Source organism: Anabrus simplex, chromosome 1 (genome assembly GCF_040414725.1).
Source record: "Anabrus simplex isolate iqAnaSimp1 chromosome 1, ASM4041472v1, whole genome shotgun sequence".
NCBI lineage: Eukaryota > Metazoa > Arthropoda > Insecta > Orthoptera > Tettigoniidae > Anabrus > Anabrus simplex.
In genome coordinates, this window is record NC_090265.1 from 1,515,517,965 (window position 1) to 1,515,542,503 (window position 24,539).

The window sequence follows — 24,539 nt, forward strand, 5'->3', positions numbered from 1 at the left end:
TTTGATGAAATTAATAAGAGCGAGAAGTTGAAGTATTATAGCGAGGATGATTACGGGTTACGATAATCACGATTTCCACTAATAATAATAATAATAATAATAATAATAATAATAATAATAATAATAATAATAATAAAAATATTTATGAGGAAGCTGATCATTATATTGTGCGGATAATTTAGGAGGAAGAACTAACCTTCGTTTGAAACGTCGGCAAGGGTTGGCATATAATCATCCCGGATGACAAATGATAATAATCAAATACCGGATTATAATTGAAATTAATGATATAATAAAATTAATTGATGATAGTCAAAGTATATGCTAATGATCAGACAGAGAATGGTAATGATATTATCTAATAATAATAGGAGGATATGCTAGGGACAGTCATCCTGTGTCGAACTGCTCCGAACCACATGTTGGGTTTTCACGGGGAGATAGCGGTAGATACGTAAATAACCCACGGACGGCACATGTTTGCAGGGTCAGAGCAGAGTAATGAACCTTTCCGTACGTCTTGTCGTATTGACAAGTGTAAATATTAAAGTAGCTTTTGAGTTAATGAACTCTACCTGGTGTGTTTGTGAATCTGGAAATAATAGGCTAGAGTTTGTCCGTATTATAAATTCCCGTTTTTTCAAGGCGATAACATTTTCTACGGTGGGTGTCCGGCTCACCAGAATGTACATACCGGAAGTGTCTCATGTCCAAACGGAACGAGGAGACGACAGTAAAAAGTTACTGTCGTGCCTTCGTCGCCGAAAGAATATCTCCAGCGGTGAAACGTCCAATCATACGGATGTGGATTCGATCCCCAGTAACCAATTGGGACGAATTCACCAGATGTTTTACACTACCAGAGTAGTGAGGTAAAATCCAAGTATTATGTCATTTATTTTTCAGGATTAAAAGTGTCCCAATGTAAATTTGTCAACATGTGTAGTATGCAAAATAAGTGAATAAATTGCTCCTCATTGCAATTTCAATAGGAAACAGCTTCCATATCTTTTCATTGTAGTTAGTCTAGTATGCCCATGGAATTTAAGTTGTCACTTCCCATTCCTATTGTGGAGTCAGAATTTTGTATCCATGAATGAGTCGTCCCCCGTAACCTTAAATTTTCATGCCCCGTTCATCCCTGTATTCATTTGATGCGCCGATATATATTTTTTTGATATAAAACTTTTATTCGTTTTCGAACTGATCACCCCTGAGATAAATGCTAGTCTGGGACTCAGGAGGTGGGCGGGTGCATAATGGCGCCCAACGTAAAAGGGCCTATTGCATCATGTTTGAGCAACGGGTGACTTTATATTTTTTTTTCGCAAAAAAAAAAAAAAAAAAAAAATCTGAACTTTTTGTTGTATTAGCGACGATATCATTAGCGAGCAGCTCAGTGCCCGATTTCATTATAAAGAGGCCCAGTTGTTTAACTTAAATGTAAACCCAATCGGGATATTTAATTAAATTTTGACCGCATCACGGTTGAATAGTGGTTTTTGATATGTCAAGTAGTATTTCATATTAAAGTAAGGTTAGTTTCGAACGGGGCTAGACTTGATAATTATACAATAGTATTTTATTGCTATAGAGACTCATTAAATTAATAATTCCCTATTCTATGAAATTAAAATTTATTGTGATTTAGTGAGACTCCACATAAATGTAACTATCCATGGGCAGGAATTTTATATAGGCAAAATTTATTAGGAATACTGTATTTGGTAAAAATGTGACTGAGAACCAGATTCAAGTATTAATAAAAAGATAATGGAACTGTGTAAGTTAAATTTAAATTATTTCAAGACAGGTGACTTCAAGGTTTTCGTCATGGTATTATCGATTGTTGTTGTTGTTGTCATATTCGGGAGTGACTAATGATATGAATTTCACTCATAATGAGCACGTGATATCAATTAATATGAAAATTTGAATTACGTTATATAAATTATTCGCTATGTGAAAGCGAAAAATATTGTTTGGTTTTGAATTTGGAAATTTAAAAATTCTAGAAAATATTAACAAGGATATAACCGTATGATAGGGCCTAGACCCAAAATTGTCGTAATCGTGTGCGATAGGATGAGAGGCTGATCGGCCCTCTTTTCTCATTTGATATAATGTCAGACGAAGGTGGGGAGCGTCCCCAAGGTGAACAGTTAGAAGGACAGGGAGAGGTGAAAGCTCTCACTTTGGAAGACTTAATGCGAGTTATGGTTCTAAATAAACAAGAACTCACGGAACAGATGCAGGCCGCTAGTGTTTCTACTAAAAAGGAACTGACATCTATAGTTCAGGCCGCTAGTGTTTCTACTAGACAGGAACTGACGGAACAAATACATGCCGCTAATAGTTCGTTAGAAATGAAAGTGGACAAGGTGCAGGCCGCTAGTGTTTCTTTGGAAAATAAAGTCGATATGGTACAGGCCGCGTGTGAATTTAATAAAATAAAACTCACAGAACAAATAGCTGAGGTTCATGCCGCCAGTATATCACTAGGACAGGAATTACGGGACCGAATGACCCAAGTCCAGGAGGCGTGTCATTTCGCTAAAGACGAATTGAAAGGGCATATCGACTCTTGTATTATTAGTGTCAATGAAAAGGTTGACCGATTCAGGGATGAGGCGTTACTAGAACATAATGAAATTAAGGAGAAATTAAAGGCCAGTATTCAGGAGATTTCAGCTCAGAGGTTGGTCGACCGCGAAGATTTAAAGGCGCACATCGAAGAGGTGAGGGGTGAATGTCGCAAGGAAAACGATATCATCCGAAGCCACGTGGAAAGTAAAGGTGCATATACTGCAAATACTTTGGACAGGCACGAAAAGGGAATCGATGAGTTACGAGGTGAAACTGTTCGTACCCTAGTACTAGTAGCCGGTCTCAGAAATGAAATTCAGGATATAAAGACGAATTCGGAAGATCGTAGCCGTAGACTCACACAGTGTGAGGAGGCAAATATAGCATTGTTCAGAAAGACTGATGGGTTAGCGGAACAAAGCCAGACGATCGCTGACACAGAGGTCAGAATAGTGGAACAATTTAAGGTCCACACGGGGCAGAATTCAGTGTCCAAGCAAATGCCCGACAGTAATACCGAAAGGCTGGAAGAAATTAGAAAGGATCTGGAACAGGTCAAGGCCAGGTTAGAACAGCCAGGGTCACTTCAGGACTTCCATCTCCAGTACCGAGAGTTCGAGACCCCAGACAATCAGGGCTTTCATAAAAAGGAAGGCATGTCACAGGCCGATACGACCGGACTTAAGTTTGAAGTAGGAGACGGATCGTCATCATCATCAAATGCCCTTCCGACATCTGTGGTCCACGTCATCAAAATGCCAGACGACAAACCACCTAGATACGACGCTCGAGGACATATAACCCCTAAAGGCTTCATCCGCGAGATCACTAACTATATTAGTGAAAATAAAATTCCGGCGGAGCGGCAATTACGAACTGTAGAAAAGTTTTTGGACGGAGCACCTGCAATGTGGTTCAGGGCCTTCTTATACACATTCGAGGATTTCATGGGATTCCGACAGGCGTTTTTGCAAAAATTCTGGAGTATCCAAGAACAGCAAGATCTTAGGTTGGAGTTGTATTCTAGACGTTATTCAACATCGTCCCCAACTAAATATTCAGAGTATTTCGTATCCCAATTTCATAAGATGCGGGAATTAGATAATCCGGTCAGTGAGACAGAACTCATTAGCGCTATCGGGAAGCAGTTACCATTTGAGGTCCAGCGGATGATGATTGCGTCGAATATTCAGACTGCAGTGCAAGCGGAAGCTTTGTTACGTCAATTAGATCAGACCACGTATCACTCTAACCAGAGGCAACCCAGGCCTAGAGAGCAACAGATAAATAACGTCGAGAGGCAGACGGAAACTATAACCATCTGTACTAGAAGTCAAGGAACGAGTACCGATCCAGAACCCAAGAGGATGTATGATCCAGGATGGAGACCCCGACAATGGAATCACGGAGGAGGATTTGCGGAAGGCAACTGGCAAACGAAGCATGTTAAATTCCATGACGAAAGGGGATACCGTGGACATCGGAATGGAAGGAGCGAAACTCAGCCGTACCACCGAAGAAATCAGAATAACCGAAGGCCTTACACGGAGGAATACCGTAGAAATGGGGACGATCGACACCCAGAAACCCAGCAGTACCTCGATGAGCTGAAGAAGAGGAAATGGAAGGAGGCAATCCAAAATCATGACCGAAAGGATGACAAGCCATGTAGTGTTTGGGACCGAGACGATGGGAAACCATACATAGAGGCGACGATACAAACTATGGAGGAGCTACATCAGGAGACCAAGCAATATTTAGAAGGCAAATACAGAAGAGAGACGGTTTCGACAACATGATGGTCGATTTCTTCACTAAGAAATTGCCACCAGATAGTCCACAGTTCGCGAGGGCGAACAAGTTGTCAGCTAATTACCATTACATAAACGGAATCCTACACAAGTTTGTGGATGATGATCACACGAAACTTCGGATCGTAGTACCGTCAGAGATGCAAATGCCGTTAGTAAACCATGTACATCGTGTCATTGGACATGGAGGTATTGGGAAGGTCTTGGCAACTCTTCAGGAGACTTTCGTGTGGGCCAAAATGAATCAAACGGTTCGAGATGTATTACGGACTTGTGATATCTGTCAGAGGATAAAACCGAACCCGTACCTACTCAAGCAATCTCCACGCCCTTTGCTACCCACAGAGCCACGGGAAACCTTCGCAATGGACCTATATGGGCCGTTACCAAAAGCCCGCAGGGGAAACCAGTTCATTCTCGTCAGTTTAGACGTATTTTCAAAATTTGTAGCACTATATCCACTGCAGAAAGCTAATTCCAAAACCGTTTTGAGAGGAATAACATCACACATAATTCCGAGAATGGGGAAGCCCAAGTTCATCCTTACTGATCATGGCAGTCAGTTCACTTCCGCTGCATTTGCGAATCAGTTGCAACAGCTAGACATTAAACACGTGCTAAGTTCGATTCGCCATCCCGAATCAAACCCTTCAGAAAGGATTATGAGAGAGATCGCTAAATTCTGCCGAATCTATTGTTCAGAAGCACACTGGCGTTGGATTGACGTGGTGCCTATCATAGCTGAGTGCATTAACACCACGATCCACGAAGCGACGGGTCAAATTCCTGAAGTGATACATTTCAATAGATATCCGACCAGGCCATGGCACGACGCGGTTGCATGTCCCACAGATCCCCGGGATTCAAACGAAATCTGTGTCAGGAAAACGCGAGAACACTTGGAAGCACAAGCCGAGCGCAGATTAAGGAGACTCAGGAATAAGCGATTCCACCGTCCATTGAGAGTTGGCGAATTGGTTCTAGTTAAGAAACCTGCAGTTTCTAATCCTGAACGCAAGGTGTACCACAAGTTTTGCCAGTTATTTGTGGGGCCTTACAAAATCATACATACTTATGAGAATAATTCATATAAGGTCCAGAGCTTGGATGGTAGCACTGAAAACGTGTATAACGCCGCCAATTTAAAGCTGTACCATACACCGGCAGATCAGAGAGAGGCTGAGGATGCACGAAACGAGGCAGAGGATGACCAAGAAGAAGATGAGGACGAAGAAGAGGATGATGAAGAAGAAGATGGAAGAGATGAAGAAGTCCAACTGATCCATAGGCAAATAGAAGCAAGACCATGCCCAGAATGCGGAGAGATCGACAGTGATGTCCAAGAGTTCGTTAACAGGATCCACCTGATTCAACGAGAGAATGAAGAATTGAGACTCAATAACCAGAATCTGCGGGACGAGATCAGTCACCATCAAAAAGGAACGAAAGCAGTAATCAAATCATGATGAAAGTATGATGCGGATATATAAAAAAATCTCATGATTATCACAAGATTTTTTTTTACCGAGCAACAGGAAAATGTACCCTGATGAGATATCCCCTAGTTTCATGATTTGATTTTGATATGAGAAATACAGATATATTGGAATATTAAATAAATACAGTGTCAGTTTTGTGTGGACGGGAAAATTTCAACATGATCGCGACAGTCCGGCGCCACGGTAAGCTTGTCATTAAGGGGAAGAAGGTTTCCTGGTCAAAAGATAAGAGGATTAAAATCTAGAGCTCACAACAACAGAATAATTACTACAAGGAAGTGAAAGAGTATATATTTCGGACCAAGGCCGAGCAGGTGTATCGCCAATACCGAGAATATGACGTACCGGGTATTTTCACGCCCGAGGCATTTGGTGTGGCCACGTTTAACAGGGAGAGATTTAAAACTAACCAAAGCGGTGTTGACCAATGAGAAAATTTATCGTAGGCCGCAGATGAACCAACATAAGAAAAACTCAGAGTGAACTCCAGTTAGCTTCTCCGATAACAATAATTAAATTATTCCAACCACATGATTGAATAGAGGGGATTTTTGTGATATCGTTCCCATGTTGAATAATGGTAATCGTAATAAATTAAAGTAATGAATTCGTGGAAATGACCCACGCTATCTCGCCATTGGTCGAGATGGGCACGCCATCAGGGACGCCGAGTTAGCGCGCGAAAGGTGGAGGACAGAAATTAAGTGATATTTCCATGATCACCGAACGATATGAGTTCAGAATACGACACATGAATGTGTATCACCAGTGTATTAAGTAGGATAAAGCAAGAAATCCAACTCCACCTGCATCTGCCGATTTAGGATAACCAACCCCCCTCTCCAAAAGTTGACCGCGGATGACCCCGGCGGGAAATCATATCGTCCATAAAAGTCCAGTAGCGGACCTCACATCACAGCAGTTCCTACCAGTACTCAGTTCTTACCAGTCACCAGTCGTTATCGGTCACCAGTCGTGTCAGTCGTAATGAAGTAGTTGAGACTCTGACATGTTGACTCTGTAAGTCAGTACCTCGGGACGTATTCGAAGTCAATTAGAGCTGAAAGTACGTGAATTATTAGGAGAATGAATACGAACAGTGAAATTATCCATAGTACCGAGTGTGTATAATCAGTACAATTGTATGTTGAAATTAATGAATGTCATGTGTTTAAATAATAACTAACTAACGGAACGCCGATAGTACCTTTGGAAGGCAGAGTGCGGAGCCTGAAGTAAACACCTCAAGATAGACGGTGAATAACTATCCGAGCAGGGAATTATAGGAGCTAGGCGATGATCAAGACGGCTTGAAAATAAACCAGGAAGTGCCGGTTGAAGACGCGATACGCGCCGGTTCAAATGAACGACATTTCGCCGTAATGTGTCACGACGTGTGTTTCGGGCGTATATGAAGAGTATATTGTGCGAGTGTCATGGGTCTAGGAGCACCTATAAGTGTTTTTTTTGTTATTAATATTTTTGTGTAAAATAGTGTAATAAGGTATTAATCATGGGTAATCACCCAGAAGTGTTTTATTGTGTAAAATTTGTATTGTGCGACATGATGAACGAGTAAATCACCATGGGGCCGTAAAGCCTATATCTCCTCCGCTACGAGACAATGGAATTCTACACAGGAATGAGTACACAATTTTGATATTTAGGGGATGTTATCGCGACTAAACGGGGTTCAGTGTAAATTAATTATGGTTACTTAACATGGTCCGCTTCCCGAGTCCATGATTTTATTTTTTTGTTAGACGGACGAACTAATTTATATTAACGTAATAATGGGTTAGATTAATTAATTTGAGCATTTGTTTGTTGTATATAATGTAAATATGGGATATATTTCTTTCAATTAATGCATGCTGTTTGTAATACTTTGAATTAAGTTCATTTCAAGTGTTAAATTCTTTTTTTGTGCTAACCCATTTATTTGAATTTCATTCACTGCGGTGATCATTTGTATTTTAATTAGGAATAATTTCTATTAGACAGCCAGATTATGAAAGAGCCAGAGTATGGAAGATTTGTGTTGCGTACGGAAGGTCATTAAAATACTAATAATAATCATGTTTGTGAGTCGACAAAGGAAAGTAAAATAATAATAATAATAATAATATTTGGGTGTGTGCAAGTTAAAGTATAATAATAATAATGACAGTGCTTCGCGAGTTAGCCAGTGCAAATATAATAATCAAAGTGGAGATGACATGTAGCGTTAAAGACTTTCATTCGCGTAGTCAGTTTGATTTTACGTAAATTTTTGATTTTACGTTTTTGGACTTTAATTTAACCATTAAAATTTTGTTTAAAAGCGATATAGGCACGTGAATTAGAATGGTCACGATATGTTAAAAGCCCAGAATGATTTGAGCCCATATTTAGAGTTGGAAGTCATGAGGGACGAATATCCGGCGTGAAATAAGTTGAGCCGTATTGTTTGTAATGATGAAATAGATGAATCTCAAGGCCTAAGATGATATAAATGCATATGCCGGTGTTCTTAGTGGTAGAATCCACGCACCGAGGATTAATTTATGAATTAAATGTTTGAAGAGTTCCGATGAAAGGAAATGGACTTCAAATTTGAAGGAATAGTTTAGCAATCGCCGGCATTGGAGGTATTTGCCCAGCCGCGATGTGCCATAGGTTGTGAGAGGTGTCTTGGGAGGACAGGTGTCCCCATATAAAATTAACGGCAGTACGAAGTTGAAGGTACGGTCCCGAATACCGTGTGGTCCCGACTAATATAAAGCAGATCTTAGTGGTTCATAACGGGATTTAACATATGTGACTAAATTCTAAAGAGTGGATATTAAAATATCATCTTTCCATTTTTAATAATAATAATAACAATAATCATACTCCAAGTGAATCTTGTCTTAAATCGAGTGCTTAGTGCCAAGATAAATCGGAATTGTAAAAGGGGTTATGCGTTAAACATATTAAGAGTGAACTACCGTGTAACAGGCGAATTTAAGTTTTTTTAATAATAATAATAATAATAAATATTAAGAAAAGTACTTTTTTTGAAGAATAATTTTTTTATATTTTGGACATAATAATGATGTTGGGAGATGAAATGAAAGATTTGAGATTTTTAACTAATAATAATAATAAATAAAATATTTGAAGAAGGAGAAGAAGAATAACCAATGAAGGTACTTTTTTTTTAAACTTATTTTTTTTGATGAAATTAATAAGAGCGAGAAGTTGAAGTATTATAGCGAGGATGATTACGGGTTACGATAATCACGATTTCCACTAATAATAATAATAATAATAATAATAATAATAATAATAATAATAATAATAATAAAAATATTTATGAGGAAGCTGATCATTATATTGTGCGGATAATTTAGGAGGAAGAACTAACCTTCGTTTGAAACGTCGGCAAGGGTTGGCATATAATCATCCCGGATGACAAATGATAATAATCAAATACCGGATTATAATTGAAATTAATGATATAATAAAATTAATTGATGATAGTCAAAGTATATGCTAATGATCAGACAGAGAATGGTAATGATATTATCTAATAATAATAGGAGGATATGCTAGGGACAGTCATCCTGTGTCGAACTGCTCCGAACCACATGTTGGGTTTTCACGGGGAGATAGCGGTAGATACGTAAATAACCCACGGACGGCACATGTTTGCAGGGTCAGAGCAGAGTAATGAACCTTTCCGTACGTCTTGTCGTATTGACAAGTGTAAATATTAAAGTAGCTTTTGAGTTAATGAACTCTACCTGGTGTGTTTGTGAATCTGGAAATAATAGGCTAGAGTTTGTCCGTATTATAAATTCCCGTTTTTTCAAGGCGATAACATTTTCTACGGTGGGTGTCCGGCTCACCAGAATGTACATACCGGAAGTGTCTCATGTCCAAACGGAACGAGGAGACGACAGTAAAAAGTTACTGTCGTGCCTTCGTCGCCGAAAGAATATCTCCAGCGGTGAAACGTCCAATCATACGGATGTGGATTCGATCCCCAGTAACCAATTGGGACGAATTCACCAGATGTTTTACACTACCAGAGTAGTGAGGTAAAATCCAAGTATTATGTCATTTATTTTTCAGGATTAAAAGTGTCCCAATGTAAATTTGTCAACATGTGTAGTATGCAAAATAAGTGAATAAATTGCTCCTCATTGCAATTTCAATAGGAAACAGCTTCCATATCTTTTCATTGTAGTTAGTCTAGTATGCCCATGGAATTTAAGTTGTCACTTCCCATTCCTATTGTGGAGTCAGAATTTTGTATCCATGAATGAGTCGTCCCCCGTAACCTTAAATTTTCATGCCCCGTTCATCCCTGTGTTCATTTGATGCGCCGATATATATTTTTTTGATATAAAACTTTTATTCGTTTTCGAACTGATCACCCCTGAGATAAATGCTAGTCTGGGACTCAGGAGGTGGGCGGGTGCAATATATATATATATATATATATATATATATATATATATATATATATTAATATATATAATATATATTAATATATATATATTAATATGAGTTTATTTAATGTAAGAACACATAATAATATATAATTTATTATTACCTGTATATATGATATATAATCCGATGTAACATTGTGAAACACACCGCTATATTCAGAACAACGCTATGTATGAGAACTATGTAGAACGTTTCGTACATTGTAACTATGCTATTGGACACTCTAGTATTTACAAGATGTTGTGTCATATCCTTCTAGAAGCCTGGCTAGGCAACATATGTAAAGAGACAGTCTTGACGGTTGGTTAGTTGGAGTTGTTTTTGTGAACTCGTGTTGTGATTCTGCCGACATGCTACTGTAGCAGTCAAATATTTCAAGATGGCAGTCTTATTCCTCTTATTCTTCCGTAGTAGTGTTTTGTTTCATTGATGGCAGCTTATTAGTGTGTGTATGTAGAAGATGTAAATATAATTTGTGAAAAAAATGGGGGGAAAACTGACAGCATTTTGTGCGCATCTTTGTGAATACATTAATTTCCCCCACTTTTAATTCTTCTTTCACTTTAATCATACATTTAACCTCCAAATACACAATAATCATTTCAATTGACACCGCTGTTTTAGCCAGCTCTGGAACGACCACCCCTCTGCCTACAGAATCACAAGCTTTCAGTAAATCTATAGCTATAATATGCAGTTTAACACCTTTTCTCTTTAAGTATTTATCTTTTACTATTTTGTTGACAAATACATTGTCTGGAGTAACAATCTGTGATTAGAGTAGTTCACTCACTGTACTTAAAAGGCTAGAGTGTTTTTAACCCATAAATATGTGCATATGTGAAAAAATTACCCAGGCAAAATTGAAATGTGTATTTCAGTTATTTATAATGTGCTCTTCAGGCCTCCTCTCTCAGTATCTTTTGAGTGAACCCTTCCATATGCCATTGAATCAGCTGCGTAGCTTTGTTAGTTCCACTCATTATATGGGAGAAACATTGACAGGGTTAAGTTCACCTGTGTGCGCGCTCATATGTTTGAGAATGCCATTCTTGTTTATTGTTAACTACCTTGTTTTTATGGATGAACAGTGCAGTAATTATTAGACAAGTATACTTCATACTATGTGTGCATTTTTTCGGCAAGTTTACACAAAGTTTTAGTGAAACTCAGGACTGACTGGAGGGTGATTGGGGATTTAAATGAGACTATGGAGTGGGTATGTGGGAAACTGGGAGTAAAATTTCTAGATCCTAATGGGTGGGTAGGAGATAGGGATCTGCGCTCAGATGGCCTTCATTTAAACCGCAGTGGTACATAAAAGTTAGGAAATTTGTTTGGAAGGGTAATAGGGAGGTACATTCAGGGAAACGGGATGGCCTAGGGAGAGGTGATAAGGGAACAGGGAACTGGAAATCAAGTAGGGATGACATAAAATTGTTAGTGTTGAACTGTAGAAGTATTGTAAAGAAAGGAATAGAATTAAGTAATTTAATAGATATATATATTTACCAGATATTGTAATAGGAGTTGAATCATGGCTGAGAAATGATATCATGGATGCAGAAATTTTCTCACGGCACTGGAGTGTGTATCGTAGAGATAGGATAGGAATGGTGGGAGGGGGAGTGTTCATTCTGGTGAAAGAAGAATTTGTAAGCTACGAAAAAGTTAAAGATGAGACACATGAAATTCTAGGTGTAAGGCTCATATCTAAAGATAATAGGCAACTTGATATATTTGGAGTGTACAGATCGGGAAAGGGTAGCACTGATGCGGATTCGGAATTATTTGATAGGATAGTCAGCTATGTGGGAAACGACATGGAAAGGAATGTGATTGTAGCGGGAGATCTGAATTTGCCAGATGTAAATTGGGAAGGAAATGCGAACGACAGGAAGCATGACCAACAAATGGCAAATAAGTTAATATGGGAAGGACAGCTGATTCAGAAAGTGATGGAACCAGCCAGGGGGAAAAATATCCTGGATGTGGTGCTGATAAAACCAGATGAGCTCTATAGGGAAACTGAAGTAATAGATGGTATTAGTGATCATGAAGCTGTTTTTGTGGTAGTTAAAAATAAATGTGATAGAAAGGAAGGTCTTAAAAGTAGGACTGTTAGGCAGTACCATATGGCTGATAAAGCAGGCATGAGGCAGTTTTTAAAAAGTAACTATAAAAATGTAAACAGACTCTGGGATGGGTTTAAAGAAATTGTTGAGGAATGCGAAAACAGGTTCGTACCTTTAAGGGTGGTAAGGAATGGTACAAACCCACCTTATTATAATAGAGAAATAAAGAGACTAAGAAGGAGGTGCAGACTGGAAAAAAATAGAGTTAGAAATGGCTGTGGAAGTAAAGAGAAATTGAAGGAACTTACTAGAAAATTGAATCTAGCAAAGAAGGCAGCTAAGGATAACATGATGGCAAGCATAATTGGCAGTCGTACACATTTTAGTGAAAAATGGAAGGGTATGTATAGGTATTTTAAGGCAGAAACAGGTTCCAAGAAGGACATTCCAGGAATAATTAATGAACAAAGGGAGTGTGTATGTGAAGATCTTCAAAAGGCAGAAGTACTCAGTCAGCAGAATATGAAGATTGTTGGTTTGAAGGATAATGTTGAGATAGAGGAGGAGACTAAGGCCAAAGAAGTAATAAAATTTACATATGATAACAATGACATGTACAATAAGATACAAAAGTTGAAAACTAGAAAAGTGGCTGGAATTGATAGGATTTCTGGGGATATACTAAAGACAATGGGTTGGGATATAGTACCATATCTGAAGTACTTATTTGATTATTGTTTGGTCGGAGGAGCTATACCAGATGAATGGGAAGTTGCTATAGTAGCCCCTGTGTATAAAGGAAAGGGTGATAGATATAAAGCTGAAAATTACAGGCCAGTAAGTTTGACATGCATTGTATGTAAGCTTTAGGAAGGCATTCTTTCTGATTATATTAGACATGTTTGTGAAATTAATAACTGGTTCGATAGAAGGCAATTTGGTTTTAGGAAAGATTATTCCACTGAAGCTCAACTTGTAGGATTCCAGCAAGATATAGCAGATATCTTGGATTCTGGAGGTCAAATGGACTGTATCGCGAATGACCTGTCTAAAGCATTTGATAGGGTGGATCATGGGAGACTACTGGCAAAAATGAGTGCAATTGGACTAGACAAAAGAGTGACTGAATGGGTTGCTATATTTCTAGAAAATAGATCTCAGAGAGTTAGAGTAGGTGAAGCTTTGTCTGACCCTGTAATAGTTGAGAGGGGAGTTCCTCAGGGCAGTGTTATCGGACCTTTATTTTTTCTTATATATATAAATGATATGAGTAAAGGAGTGGAATCGGAGGTAAGGCTTTTTGCGGATGATGTTATTCTCTATAGAGTGATAAATAAGTTACAAGATTGTGAGCAACTGCAACGTGACCTCGAAAATGTTGTGAGATGGACAGCAAGCGGGGTTAAAAGTCAGGTTGTGAGTTTCACAAATAGGAAAAGTCCTCTCAGTTTTAATTACTGCGTTGATGGGGTGAAAGTTCCTTTTGGGGATCATTGTAAGTATCTAGGTGTTAATATAAGGAAAGATCTTCATTGTGGTAATCACATAAATGGGATTGTAAATAAAGGGTACCGATCTCTGCACATGGATATGAGGGTGTTTAGGGGTTGTAGTAAGGATGTAAAGGAGAGGGCATATAAGTCTCTGGTAAGACCCCAACTAGAGTATGGTTCCAGTGTATGGGACCCTTACCAGGATTACCTTATTCAAGAACTGGAAAAAATCCAAAGAAAAGCAGCTCGATTTGTTCTGAGTGATTTCCGACAAAAGAGTAGCGTTACAAAAATGTTGCAATGTTTGGGTTGGGAAGAATTGAGAGAAAGAAGAAGAGCTGCTTGACTAAGTGGTATGTTCCGAGCTGTCAGCGGAGAGATGGCGTGGAATGACATTAGTAGACGAATAAGTTTGAATGGTGTTTATAAAAGTAGGAAAGATCACAATATGAAGATAAAGTTGGAATTCAAGAGGACAAACTGGGGCAAATATTCATTTATAAGAAGGGGAGTTAGGGATTGGAATAACTTACCAAGGGACATGTTCAATAAATTTCCAATTTCTTTGAAATCATTTCGGAAAAGGCTAGGAAAGCAACAGATAGGGAATCTGCCACCTGGGCGACTGCCCTAAATGCAGATCAGTATTGATTGATCTCGCAGAAAATACCGTTTGCTATTTAGCGAAAAAGCAACTTTGAAAGTATTTAGGACCTGTCTGCTGTTTATACATTCTCTCTCATTCTCTGAAGATGTATCACTCTGACTCTGACACAAAAAAAATTATAAACCTGTTGCTCCCAAGGAAGACAGCGACATCGTGGCTAGTGATAACTGAGAAATTAATAATGTTGAAGAAAATGATCAGGCACGTTCTTAATATGTTTATCTTCTATATATATAAAATTGGATGTTGGTATATTTGAAATTAATAGATTCAAAAACTACTGGACCAATTTCTCTGAAATTTTCACAGTTTGTTCTTATTACATCTGAGAAGGATTATGAAGTAGTTTGAATGAAGTAGGATAGGCAGTTTTATTATTATGAGTAATTTTATTAAATTGCAAAGCCGCACTGAGATTGAATCGACTTGATGGACAAACTGTTTCTAGGCGACAGCAGCTTACGCTATATCCTGAGAGTTACAAGTAATAAATCTCATTGTAGACCGTATTGGACATCAGATATGAACATTAAAACAAGAATAATAGTTAACACCACCTTTCCAATACTTATCTTTCCTTATATTTAGGAAATAAACATTACAACAGGCGTTGTAAATGGGACATGTTTCACTTAACAGTAGTAAGCATCATCAGCCAAAAATAAATCTTAGCCTAAAGTTAGGTCAGGGTCCTCAACCTAGTGTCCTTAACATATATGGCACCCTAAGAATCAACGTTTATGTTTAGAAAATGAAAATAGGCTTAAAACTAGAATGAAAAAACATGGAATGTTACAACATGGCTAAGAGAAAAAACACAATCGAGTTGAGACAGAGGATAAGAACAGAAAGTAGGCTACAATACAGAGCTGGTAGTGAAATAATTAAAATCATTAGGATATCATTGTTACCAGTCAGTCAATCAGAATGTTCAAACATAAAAACAAGAGTGAAAATATATAAGAGTGTTCATCATGGCTGAGTTAGAAAAAACACGTAATCGTGTTGCCAGAGGTTAAAAACATAACGTACAACACAGAGCTGGCAGTGTAATAATCAAACTCAACGCTGCCAGTCAGTTAATAAGAATGTTCATACATAACAAAACTTGATGGTTATATTCTTTTAAGTGAAGAAATAATTAAATCTCACTTTTGTATAGATACGTGAGAATGCGCGAGAGAAATCACATATTGTAGCAGACATAGAGTAGTAACACTTCAAACAGGATTGATCACGCCTGAAGCCGCTTCATTTTTGCTGGGAGTTCAAGACCAAAACAGAAAAAAATAAGATGCCAAGTGCGTGAACTGAAATCTGGAAATGGAAAGAGGAAACAGATATACTCGGGCCTTGAAAATAGAGTGTTCAAAATTGGAGACTAAGATCGCTTACCTGTTATGTTGGATGAGCGTTGACCGGAGACATTAGCCGTTCAAGGGGGCTGTTAAATTGATGCCCATTGCTGCGTGTGTTGTATCTGTGTGCTTGCCTAGGCGGAGAGTAAGTTGGGAGGGGTAGGCGCAACAATGAGAGTACTGGAAGCTGGTGGCGGAGTTGTATTATGGGGAGGGGGTAAGGTGGAATCTGTTATGACGACTGGAGGGGTATTTAAAGGTTATTAATTGAAGATTTTTGTGAAATTGTTATGATTTTTATTAAGATTAGTGAGTAAATTGGGGACTTGTTCAATTAATGGGCTATTCTCAGGGACATCATTCAAATTATTATTAAAATGTTGATCCAAGAAAATGTATGTATTTTCCAATTCAGTCATTAAGCTGCTTTTATTTACATATTTTATAATGTGGAGGTCCTGATCAATTGTAGAATAATTGTGGCCGGAATCCTTCATATATCGGGACAAACTGGCCGTAGTTTTAGAACTAGATACTTGGAACATTATAATGCCTTAAAGCATAAAAAGTACTCTGCCATGAGCACCCTTCAAGAAACAGTGTCAAAATGGGTAAGAAACGTAAGCGCTATACTCCAGTTCCAGTAGACTATATAAGTGACGAACATCTTCCTCGATTCCTGGTTGCTTCCAGGGTCGATGTTAAAAGTTTCCTTGATGAATGCCCTTTTATGATATACAATTCAATCGAAGAAATTGTTGCTAGTGAAATCAATGAGATGCGCAAGCTCCGCAATGGATCTGTGCCTATCAAGACATCTACAGCTGAACAGTCCAGACGGCTACTTAAAGCCAAGTTATTCAGAAAGGTAGAGGTGAAAATCGAGAAGCACCAAACCCTTAACTCCTGCAAGGGAGTTATATTCCACAGGGATTTGGTTACGTCTTCCGATGATATGATGATCCGGTACCTAGCAGGTAGGGGTGTAACTGATGTGAAGAGGTTGAAGAGGCGTGTGGGTGATAAGCTACTCGATACGGGTTATGGATGCTTTCATCCGTACCTTCGACACTGAGACTGTACCTGAACGAATAAAGGTAGCAATGTATTGTCTGACTGTTCGTCCGTATATTCCAGCACCAATGAGGTGTTATAACTGTCAGAAGTTTGACCACACCCCACTACGACGACCTGCAATATGTGTGGGAAGTGCGAGCATGCTGGGGTTGACTGCACACCACCACCTGTGTGCGTCAACTGCCCGCGTGCGCATGCTCCAATCTTCAAGGAGTGCCCCACATTCAAGCAGGAGAAGAAGATCCAGGAGATAAAAACGCTCGATAAGCCCAGAGGAAGTTCAAGTCTATGGCTGCTCCGGAGTTCTCCATCTCGTTCGCTGAAAAGGTTGCAAATGTGCTGACCACTCCATAGAGTCTTGTACAGAACACCAGCACTGAAAATGCATCGATAAGTCCAGCCAGCAACAAAAGATAGTCGCTAAAGAAACTGGAGTCTTAACAGCACAAGGATCGAAAAGTGCGTTATTGCCGACGTTGCGTAGGAAGGGTGCTTCCCAAGAACGTTCGGCTGGGAAGTCCTCCCCCAACAGTTCGGGGGGAAAGACTTCCCCAAATAGGGCTGGAAAGTCCAACCCTCCTTCCACTGCCCAGACCATAAAGGAGAAGGTGAAGCCACAGAGCTCCCTTAAGAAATTGGAGAAGAAGCCTTCTCCAATTCAATCGAGGGTCACAGGGTCCCCGAAGAAATCCGGCAGGCCATCTGCTGGCTCTCCTCCAAAAAAGAGAGAAACGGTGGGTGAGAGCGAGAGGCTCCGACGCCCTCTTGTTCAATCACTTTCTGGAGAACCTAGTTCTCCCAGAAAGAAGGCCCACTGTTCCCGATCAATGAGATCACCATCCGCAGAGGGTCTAGTCACCGCGCCTACTCCTTCTGAGGAGACAATGGAGACTGAACCACTCATTGTCATGGATGGTGATTGTGACAAAAACGATAGCGACAAAGACGGCGAAACCTGGCAGGTAATGGACTGAACGAAGTGCAAGAAATTGCTCTGAATTTGAAGCTTTACCTGTCTACACAATGGCACTATTGCAGTGGAACTGCAGTAGTTATCATTGTTGCCTAGCTGAGTTACGTCAATTGATATCCGTCATTGCGGTCTCCATAGTCTGTCTACAGGAATCTCGTTTGAGACCTGGACACTACACGACTATGAAAGGATATCATCTTTATTCCAAAGACAGAGTAGCTCTGGATGGCGCGGCAACTAAGTGCGTTTGTACCCTAGTTCGCTCTTGTGTCTTCAGCGAAGAAGTACTGCTCCGTACTCAGCTAGATGCAGTTGCAGTTCGCACTCCATTGCCAGTAATGACAATGGTTTGCAACATGTATTTTCCACCAGATTATAACCTTGAAATCCATGCACTGCAAGATTTGATTGCTCAGTTGCCTCCTCCTTTCCTCGTGCTGGGAGTCGTGAACGCCCGTAACATACTATGGGGTTCTCCATCTTCCTGTGCTAGGGGGAGGATACTCGAGCGAATGATCAACCTGTTTGATCTTTGCGTGCCTAATACAGGGAAACCGACACATTTCAGCAGCGCACATGGCACATTCACACCTGGATGTCACTTTGTGCAGCCGTGCGCTAGTTCCCCTGCTATGGTGGCAAGTACACAATGACCTCTGTGATAGTGACCACTTCCCGATAATTCAATCTCTCTTGAATCAAAGACAGTCCGAAGTACCCAAGTGCTGGTTACTTCAGCGGGCAATTTGGCCAGAATTTACGAAATGTGCAGTGATGGCTGATGATATGCTGGAGTCTGTTGATGACCACATTTCTTCCAATACTACTGGAATTTTGGCTGCTGCAGAGGACACAATTCCTTCCTTGTCCAGTATTTGTCACCGGAAACAGGTCCCATGGTGGACGGACGAAATTGCAGCAGCCATATGTGATCTCTGATGGGCTTTTAAGCATTAACATCGGAATCCTACGATGGCCAGTCATATCACATTTAAGTGTCAGAGCGCGAAGGCCCATTTTTTGATTCAAGAAAGTAAGAAAGCTATGTGGGAAAAGTATGTGTCATCCATCACAGCTCTTACTCCGTCATCACAAGTGAGGACAAAACTCTGCCGTATTGTTGGAGTACAGAATGTGCCCTCAGTACCGGGAATCTCCATTAATGGAGACATAGTTACTATTCCTTCAGTCATTGCTGATCACATCGCATCACATTTCACGGATACGTCCAGCTCTAGGAGATACGACTGCATTTCTTCCAATTAAGCGCAAAGCAGAGGCACACCATCTCTCTTTTGCCTCTAGTGCTTCGCATCCCTACAACGTGCCCTTCACCAAATGGGAGGTGCGGAGTGCTCTCGCGCTATGCAGGAATACGGCTCCTAGACTGGATAAAATCCATAAAAGCATTTGGGTGACAGATGTCTCAAGGGTAACCTCACCCTGTTCAAAATATGGAGTGAAGGAGTGTTTCCATCTCAATGGCGTGAGGGAATTGTGATACCAATTCCCAAGCCAGGTAAAGATCCAATACTCCTGGATAGTTATAGGCCAATATGCCTTACAAATGGCCTTTGTAAGCTATTTGAAAGGACGGTTAACTGGCGTCTTGTGTGGGCTATGGAAAAGGTAGGTCTCTTGACTAACTAACAGTGTGGGTTTCGCTCTCATCGGCCTGCCACTGATCATCTGGTCAGACTGGAGAGTGCCATTCAGGAGGCCTTTCTCCGGAAGGAACACCTAGTCACCATGTTTTCTGACCTGGGGAAAGCTTACGATACCACCTGGCGATACGGAATTCTCTCCACTCTCCACCAGTGGGGATTTTGGGTAAATTAGCCAACGTTTATTGAGAACTTCATGTCCCTCCGGCTCTTTCGAGTCCAAGTAGGGAATGCATTTTCTCAATATTACGTTCAGGAAAATGGAGTACCTCAGGGATCTGTACTGAGTGTCACGCTGTTCGCAATCGCCATCAACGGCATAGTTGCCACTGCTGGGCCCGCAGTCGTTCCATCGCTATATGTAGATGACTTAGCTCTACATTACAGCTCTGGAAGGGTGGCGTTTGCTGAAAGACAGCTAGAGCAAGCTATTAACCGAGTAGACAGATGGGCCCTGCAACATGGTTTTCGATTTTCAGCAGCGAAAACCTCAGTTGTACACTTCTGTCAACGTCGGCCTGTGCATCCCGACCCAGAGCTCCGCTTGTGAAACAGTGTCTTACCAGTGGTTGACACCTGCAGATTCCTGGGTCTCCATTTTGATAAGAGACTTACGTGGCAGCCCCACATCCGTCAGTTGAAGGTTGCCTGCATGAAGAGACTTAATAGCTTAAGTTTCTCAGCGGCACTTCGTGGGGGGCTGACCGTGCGGTGCTGTTACGATTTTACATGGCAACAGTCCTCTCCCGAATTGACTATGGTAGTGCGGCTTATGGCTCAGCATCAAAATCTGCGCTGAGCCTTTTAGACAGTATTCACCATAGTGGAGTTAGGCTGGCAACGGGAGCTCTCCGTACTAGCCCCATTCCCAGCCTACTCACTGAAGCGGGAGTTCCACCTTTATGGATAAGGAGGCAGCAGTTACTGCTCACGTACGCTGCCAAAATTTGTGAAATGCTGCTACATCCAGGCTATCAATGCATCTTTAGTACCCAATACCACCAGAGGTACCAAAACCGGCCGAAAGCCATACGGCCGGTTGGGTTTTGAATTGATAGCTTGTGTCGTGATCTGAATACCGATATCGGTGGTTGTCTTGAACAAACTTTCAGTGAGGTACCTCTGTGGTTGGTTCCGTGACCGGATATACGTCTAGAACTACTCCATGGACCCAAGGTGAACACGAATTCCTCCGTTTATCGGAGGTATTTCCAGGACTTCTTTCACCAATATCCGTCTGCGAGACTTATCTTCACGGATGGTTCTAAAATCAGAGATAATGTTGATTGCTCTTTCGTCACTGACGATATGAGCACGAAGATCTCGCTTCCTAGTATGTAGCCTGTACATTGCAGAGTTTTATGCCATCTTAGAGGCTCTGCAGTTTGCACTACGTGATGAAAGAAGCCACTTTCTTATGTGTACTGACTCGTTAAGCTCTCTGCAGTCTGTTGAAGCCTGTTTCTCGCAACACTCACTGGTACAGCAGATTCATGAACTTCTAGCCTGGTTAAGTGATGCTGGCACCAGAATCACTTTCATGTGACTTCCAAGCCACGTTGGAATTGCAGGAAACGAACATGCGGATGAAGTTGCAAAGGAAGCCGTACTTTTACCTTCAAGACCTGTCAATGTACCTGCTAAAGATATTTGTTCTCAGCTACGTCGAACCATGGCGTCCTTGGAATCGGAGTTGCTAGCTATCCGAACTCCCAACAAGCTAAGAGCAGTTAAGAAGATAACTACCGTGTGGCGCTCCTCTTTCCGGCCTTCATGGAGAGAGGCCATAGTATTGGGTAGGCTGAGGATAGGTCATTTACGATCTACCCACTCTTATCTCCTAAAGAGGGAAGATCTCCCAGTGTGTTCTTGTGGTGCCGACTTCACCGTGGCCCACATCCTCACAGAGTGCACTGATCTCTCTGGCCTAAGGCAGAGCCTCGGCCTGCAGTAAACGCACTAATGCATACTAGCCGATGATGCAACTACTCCTGATCTCATCATCCGCTTTATGTGCAACAATGACTAATCAAGGGTACATAAATTACAAGTGTACTGTTAATCAGGAAAGGCACATTCCCTTTTGATTCGTTAGTAATTTTTCGGCCTAAATAAATTATTTTTTGTTTTATTTTCTACTGCGTTTTCAAATTCCTTTGTTGAATAAATAATTTAGTATTTATTTGAAATTTGTTTTCCACTAATATGTTCAGAGAGGATGATTACCACGTACTTCCACTTAAAACAAAAATTCACCACCGCCTCCTCAACGGAGGTGGATGGTCTAATGACATTTTGGCGAACTCTTTCGGTTGGTGTACAATAGATTTGCTCAACATAAGTGCTCGGGTTGAACTGTGACGTGAATGCAACATCAGTCTGGGCTAGTCAAAAACTAAAAAAAAAAAAAGAAATTTATAACTTGTTCGCTATTTTTGAATAGACTACATCAAGTACGACGTTCCAAAACCAAACATTACGGAAATTGGCACAATATTGGAATGCTTTTCCTCACCATTCCACACATTAACATTTGTATTGTTTTATACTCATTTCCACAATTTTGTAATAATATTTTTAAACTCTCATCAATATTTAGCATTTACCATGGCTCCAGGCCATCAATATTGTCAATTTTACTTATATGATGGCTTTTTTAAGTGAAGTTTGTTTATTGTATTCATTAGTGTAGTAGATTTTTAATCAATTTGATACAAGGTAACGATATGATTTGTAAGTTTTTTAATGTATTCAGTTATGCAGCAAATTTTAGAACAATTTTCAACCAGGCACCTGGTAGGATTTGAGGTACTGATATGATGGATGATGCCCCATAGGAAAGGGTGAAACATATCTCAACTCTCATTTTAATAATGTTTTAACTCAACATCAACATTTGAATTGTATTGAATAGGTGGAGTGAAATGAATTTCTTACATTTGTTATAAGCTATACATTGGCGAAACATGTCGGTCCACTGGAACTCGCATCAAGGAACACCAAAGAAATATCTGTCTCAACCAGCCAGAGAAGTCAGCAATAGCTGAATGCACCCTATTGTTTGGGTCACGATGTCGTGTTCTAAGATGTTCGAGCGCTTATCCACACTAAACACTAAAGGTCTAGGATTATGCGGGAAGCTGTGGAAATACGTAAAAATCATAACAATTTCAACAGGGACATTGGCTATCAATTACATGATATGTAGTTGCCTGCCATTAATGATTTACATAGGTAGTTCTCTTCCTTATCCTTTCTATATTGTTATTTTGTTTTGGTATTTTCCAAATTCGTACATTCATCATCACCAGATGGGTCATTCCAAGCTATGTGTTAAGTGTCATACTTTCATATGTGTGTACACCGGTTGTGGCCCCCCTTCCACGCGGTCTCATATCATTATTCATTCTCTGGTTTTTTCCACATACTTTCTTTCTGCAGCTCTGTTCTATTATATCCTGGTGTCTTTCATTGCATTTTATTTTATAAGTTTATGTATTTCTTCTACCACATTCGTCACTGATTCGTTTAGGTCCTCTAGTTACTTCTCACACACACACACATCTTAATTGGAGCTTAATGTTGTTGTCAGCACCTGCTTGGTGCGCTGTGCCAGCATGCAGCGAGCCACCTGGTGACGAATGAACATACCAATACAGCTACAACAGTAATGCATTCTTAAATTCAAATGCTCATTATTGTAGAAGTCTTCCTCGTGTACAGTCGAAAATTTCTTCTGAAGACGTGGAGCAAAGTTCTCTTCAAAACGTAAAGGGTCACCTTGTTTTCTTGACAGGGCAAAAACCGAAAAACCCATATATGTTGAAAATTCTAAGGTATTAAAGCTAACCAACAAGGAATATAGTATTGTCATTAATGCTTTCATGGCCCGTACTTAAAGACATGATACTCTATAGGCTTTTGGGCTTATGCCATGTCAAGAAAATAAGGTGAAATTCTTAACGTTTCACAGGGCACGTTTAGGTCCTCTAGTTACTTCACACACACACACACACACACACACACACACACACACGATTTGTTAGAACATCTTAATTGGAGCTTAATGTTGTTGTCAGCTCCTGCTTGGTGCGCTGTGCCAGCATACAGCAAGCCACCTGGTGACGAATGAACATACCATTACAGCTACAACAGTAATGCATTCTTAAATTCAAGGGCACGTGCGAAACGTTAAGAATTTCCCCTTATTTTCTTGACACGGCATAAGCCCAAAAGCCTATAGAGTATCATGTCTTTAAGGAATATAGTATTTTGTTACCATAGCAAACATGATATAAAAGACCTTTTATTTCGGAACTTCTCTTTCACAGACTATCAATCTGTACAGTGAACTGCAGGTATGAAGTGGTGCGTCATGTTGCTACAAAATTTGGAATGAAGGAAGTTGGTGAGGATGAACACTGGAATCTTTATTGGACCGACCTTTCTGTGACTAATGAGAGACTAAAGGACATGAAGAGATTTCAGGTGAAACACTTTTTTTTTTCATTTCACCTTATTCATGATACGATTATATATAAGTATTGACTAAAAGTAAACCATAATGTCTAATTAACTGAAGATACAGTATATCCTTTCTTTATTTTGAAATTTTTGCCAAATCTATAGAACTACAGGTAGCATATTGTCATATACACTGACTGACAGAGCAAATGCAACACCAAGGAGGAGTGGTTCGAAAGGGATGAAAGTTGGGGAAAAAACAGAGACAGCACGGACGAATAATTGATGTTTATTTCAAACCGATATGCAGGTTACACAATGCGCACGGCATCGACTCAGTAGGATGTAGGACCACCGCGAGCGGCGATGCACGCAGAAACACGTCGAGGTACA

At 40.1% G+C, this 24,539-nt stretch overlaps 1 protein-coding gene across 1 annotated transcript in view; it reads left to right on the forward strand.

Annotated features, from left to right (window-relative positions):
• Positions 1–24,539, forward strand: part of LOC136879866 (tubulin polyglutamylase ttll6) — a 651,223-nt gene that overhangs the window by 164,593 nt on the left and 462,091 nt on the right. Inside the window, exon 4 of the mRNA XM_067153263.2 lies at positions 24,014–24,170. Within this exon, the coding sequence (XP_067009364.2) occupies positions 24,014–24,170 (157 nt within the window). The remainder of the gene's footprint in view (positions 1–24,013; positions 24,171–24,539) is intronic.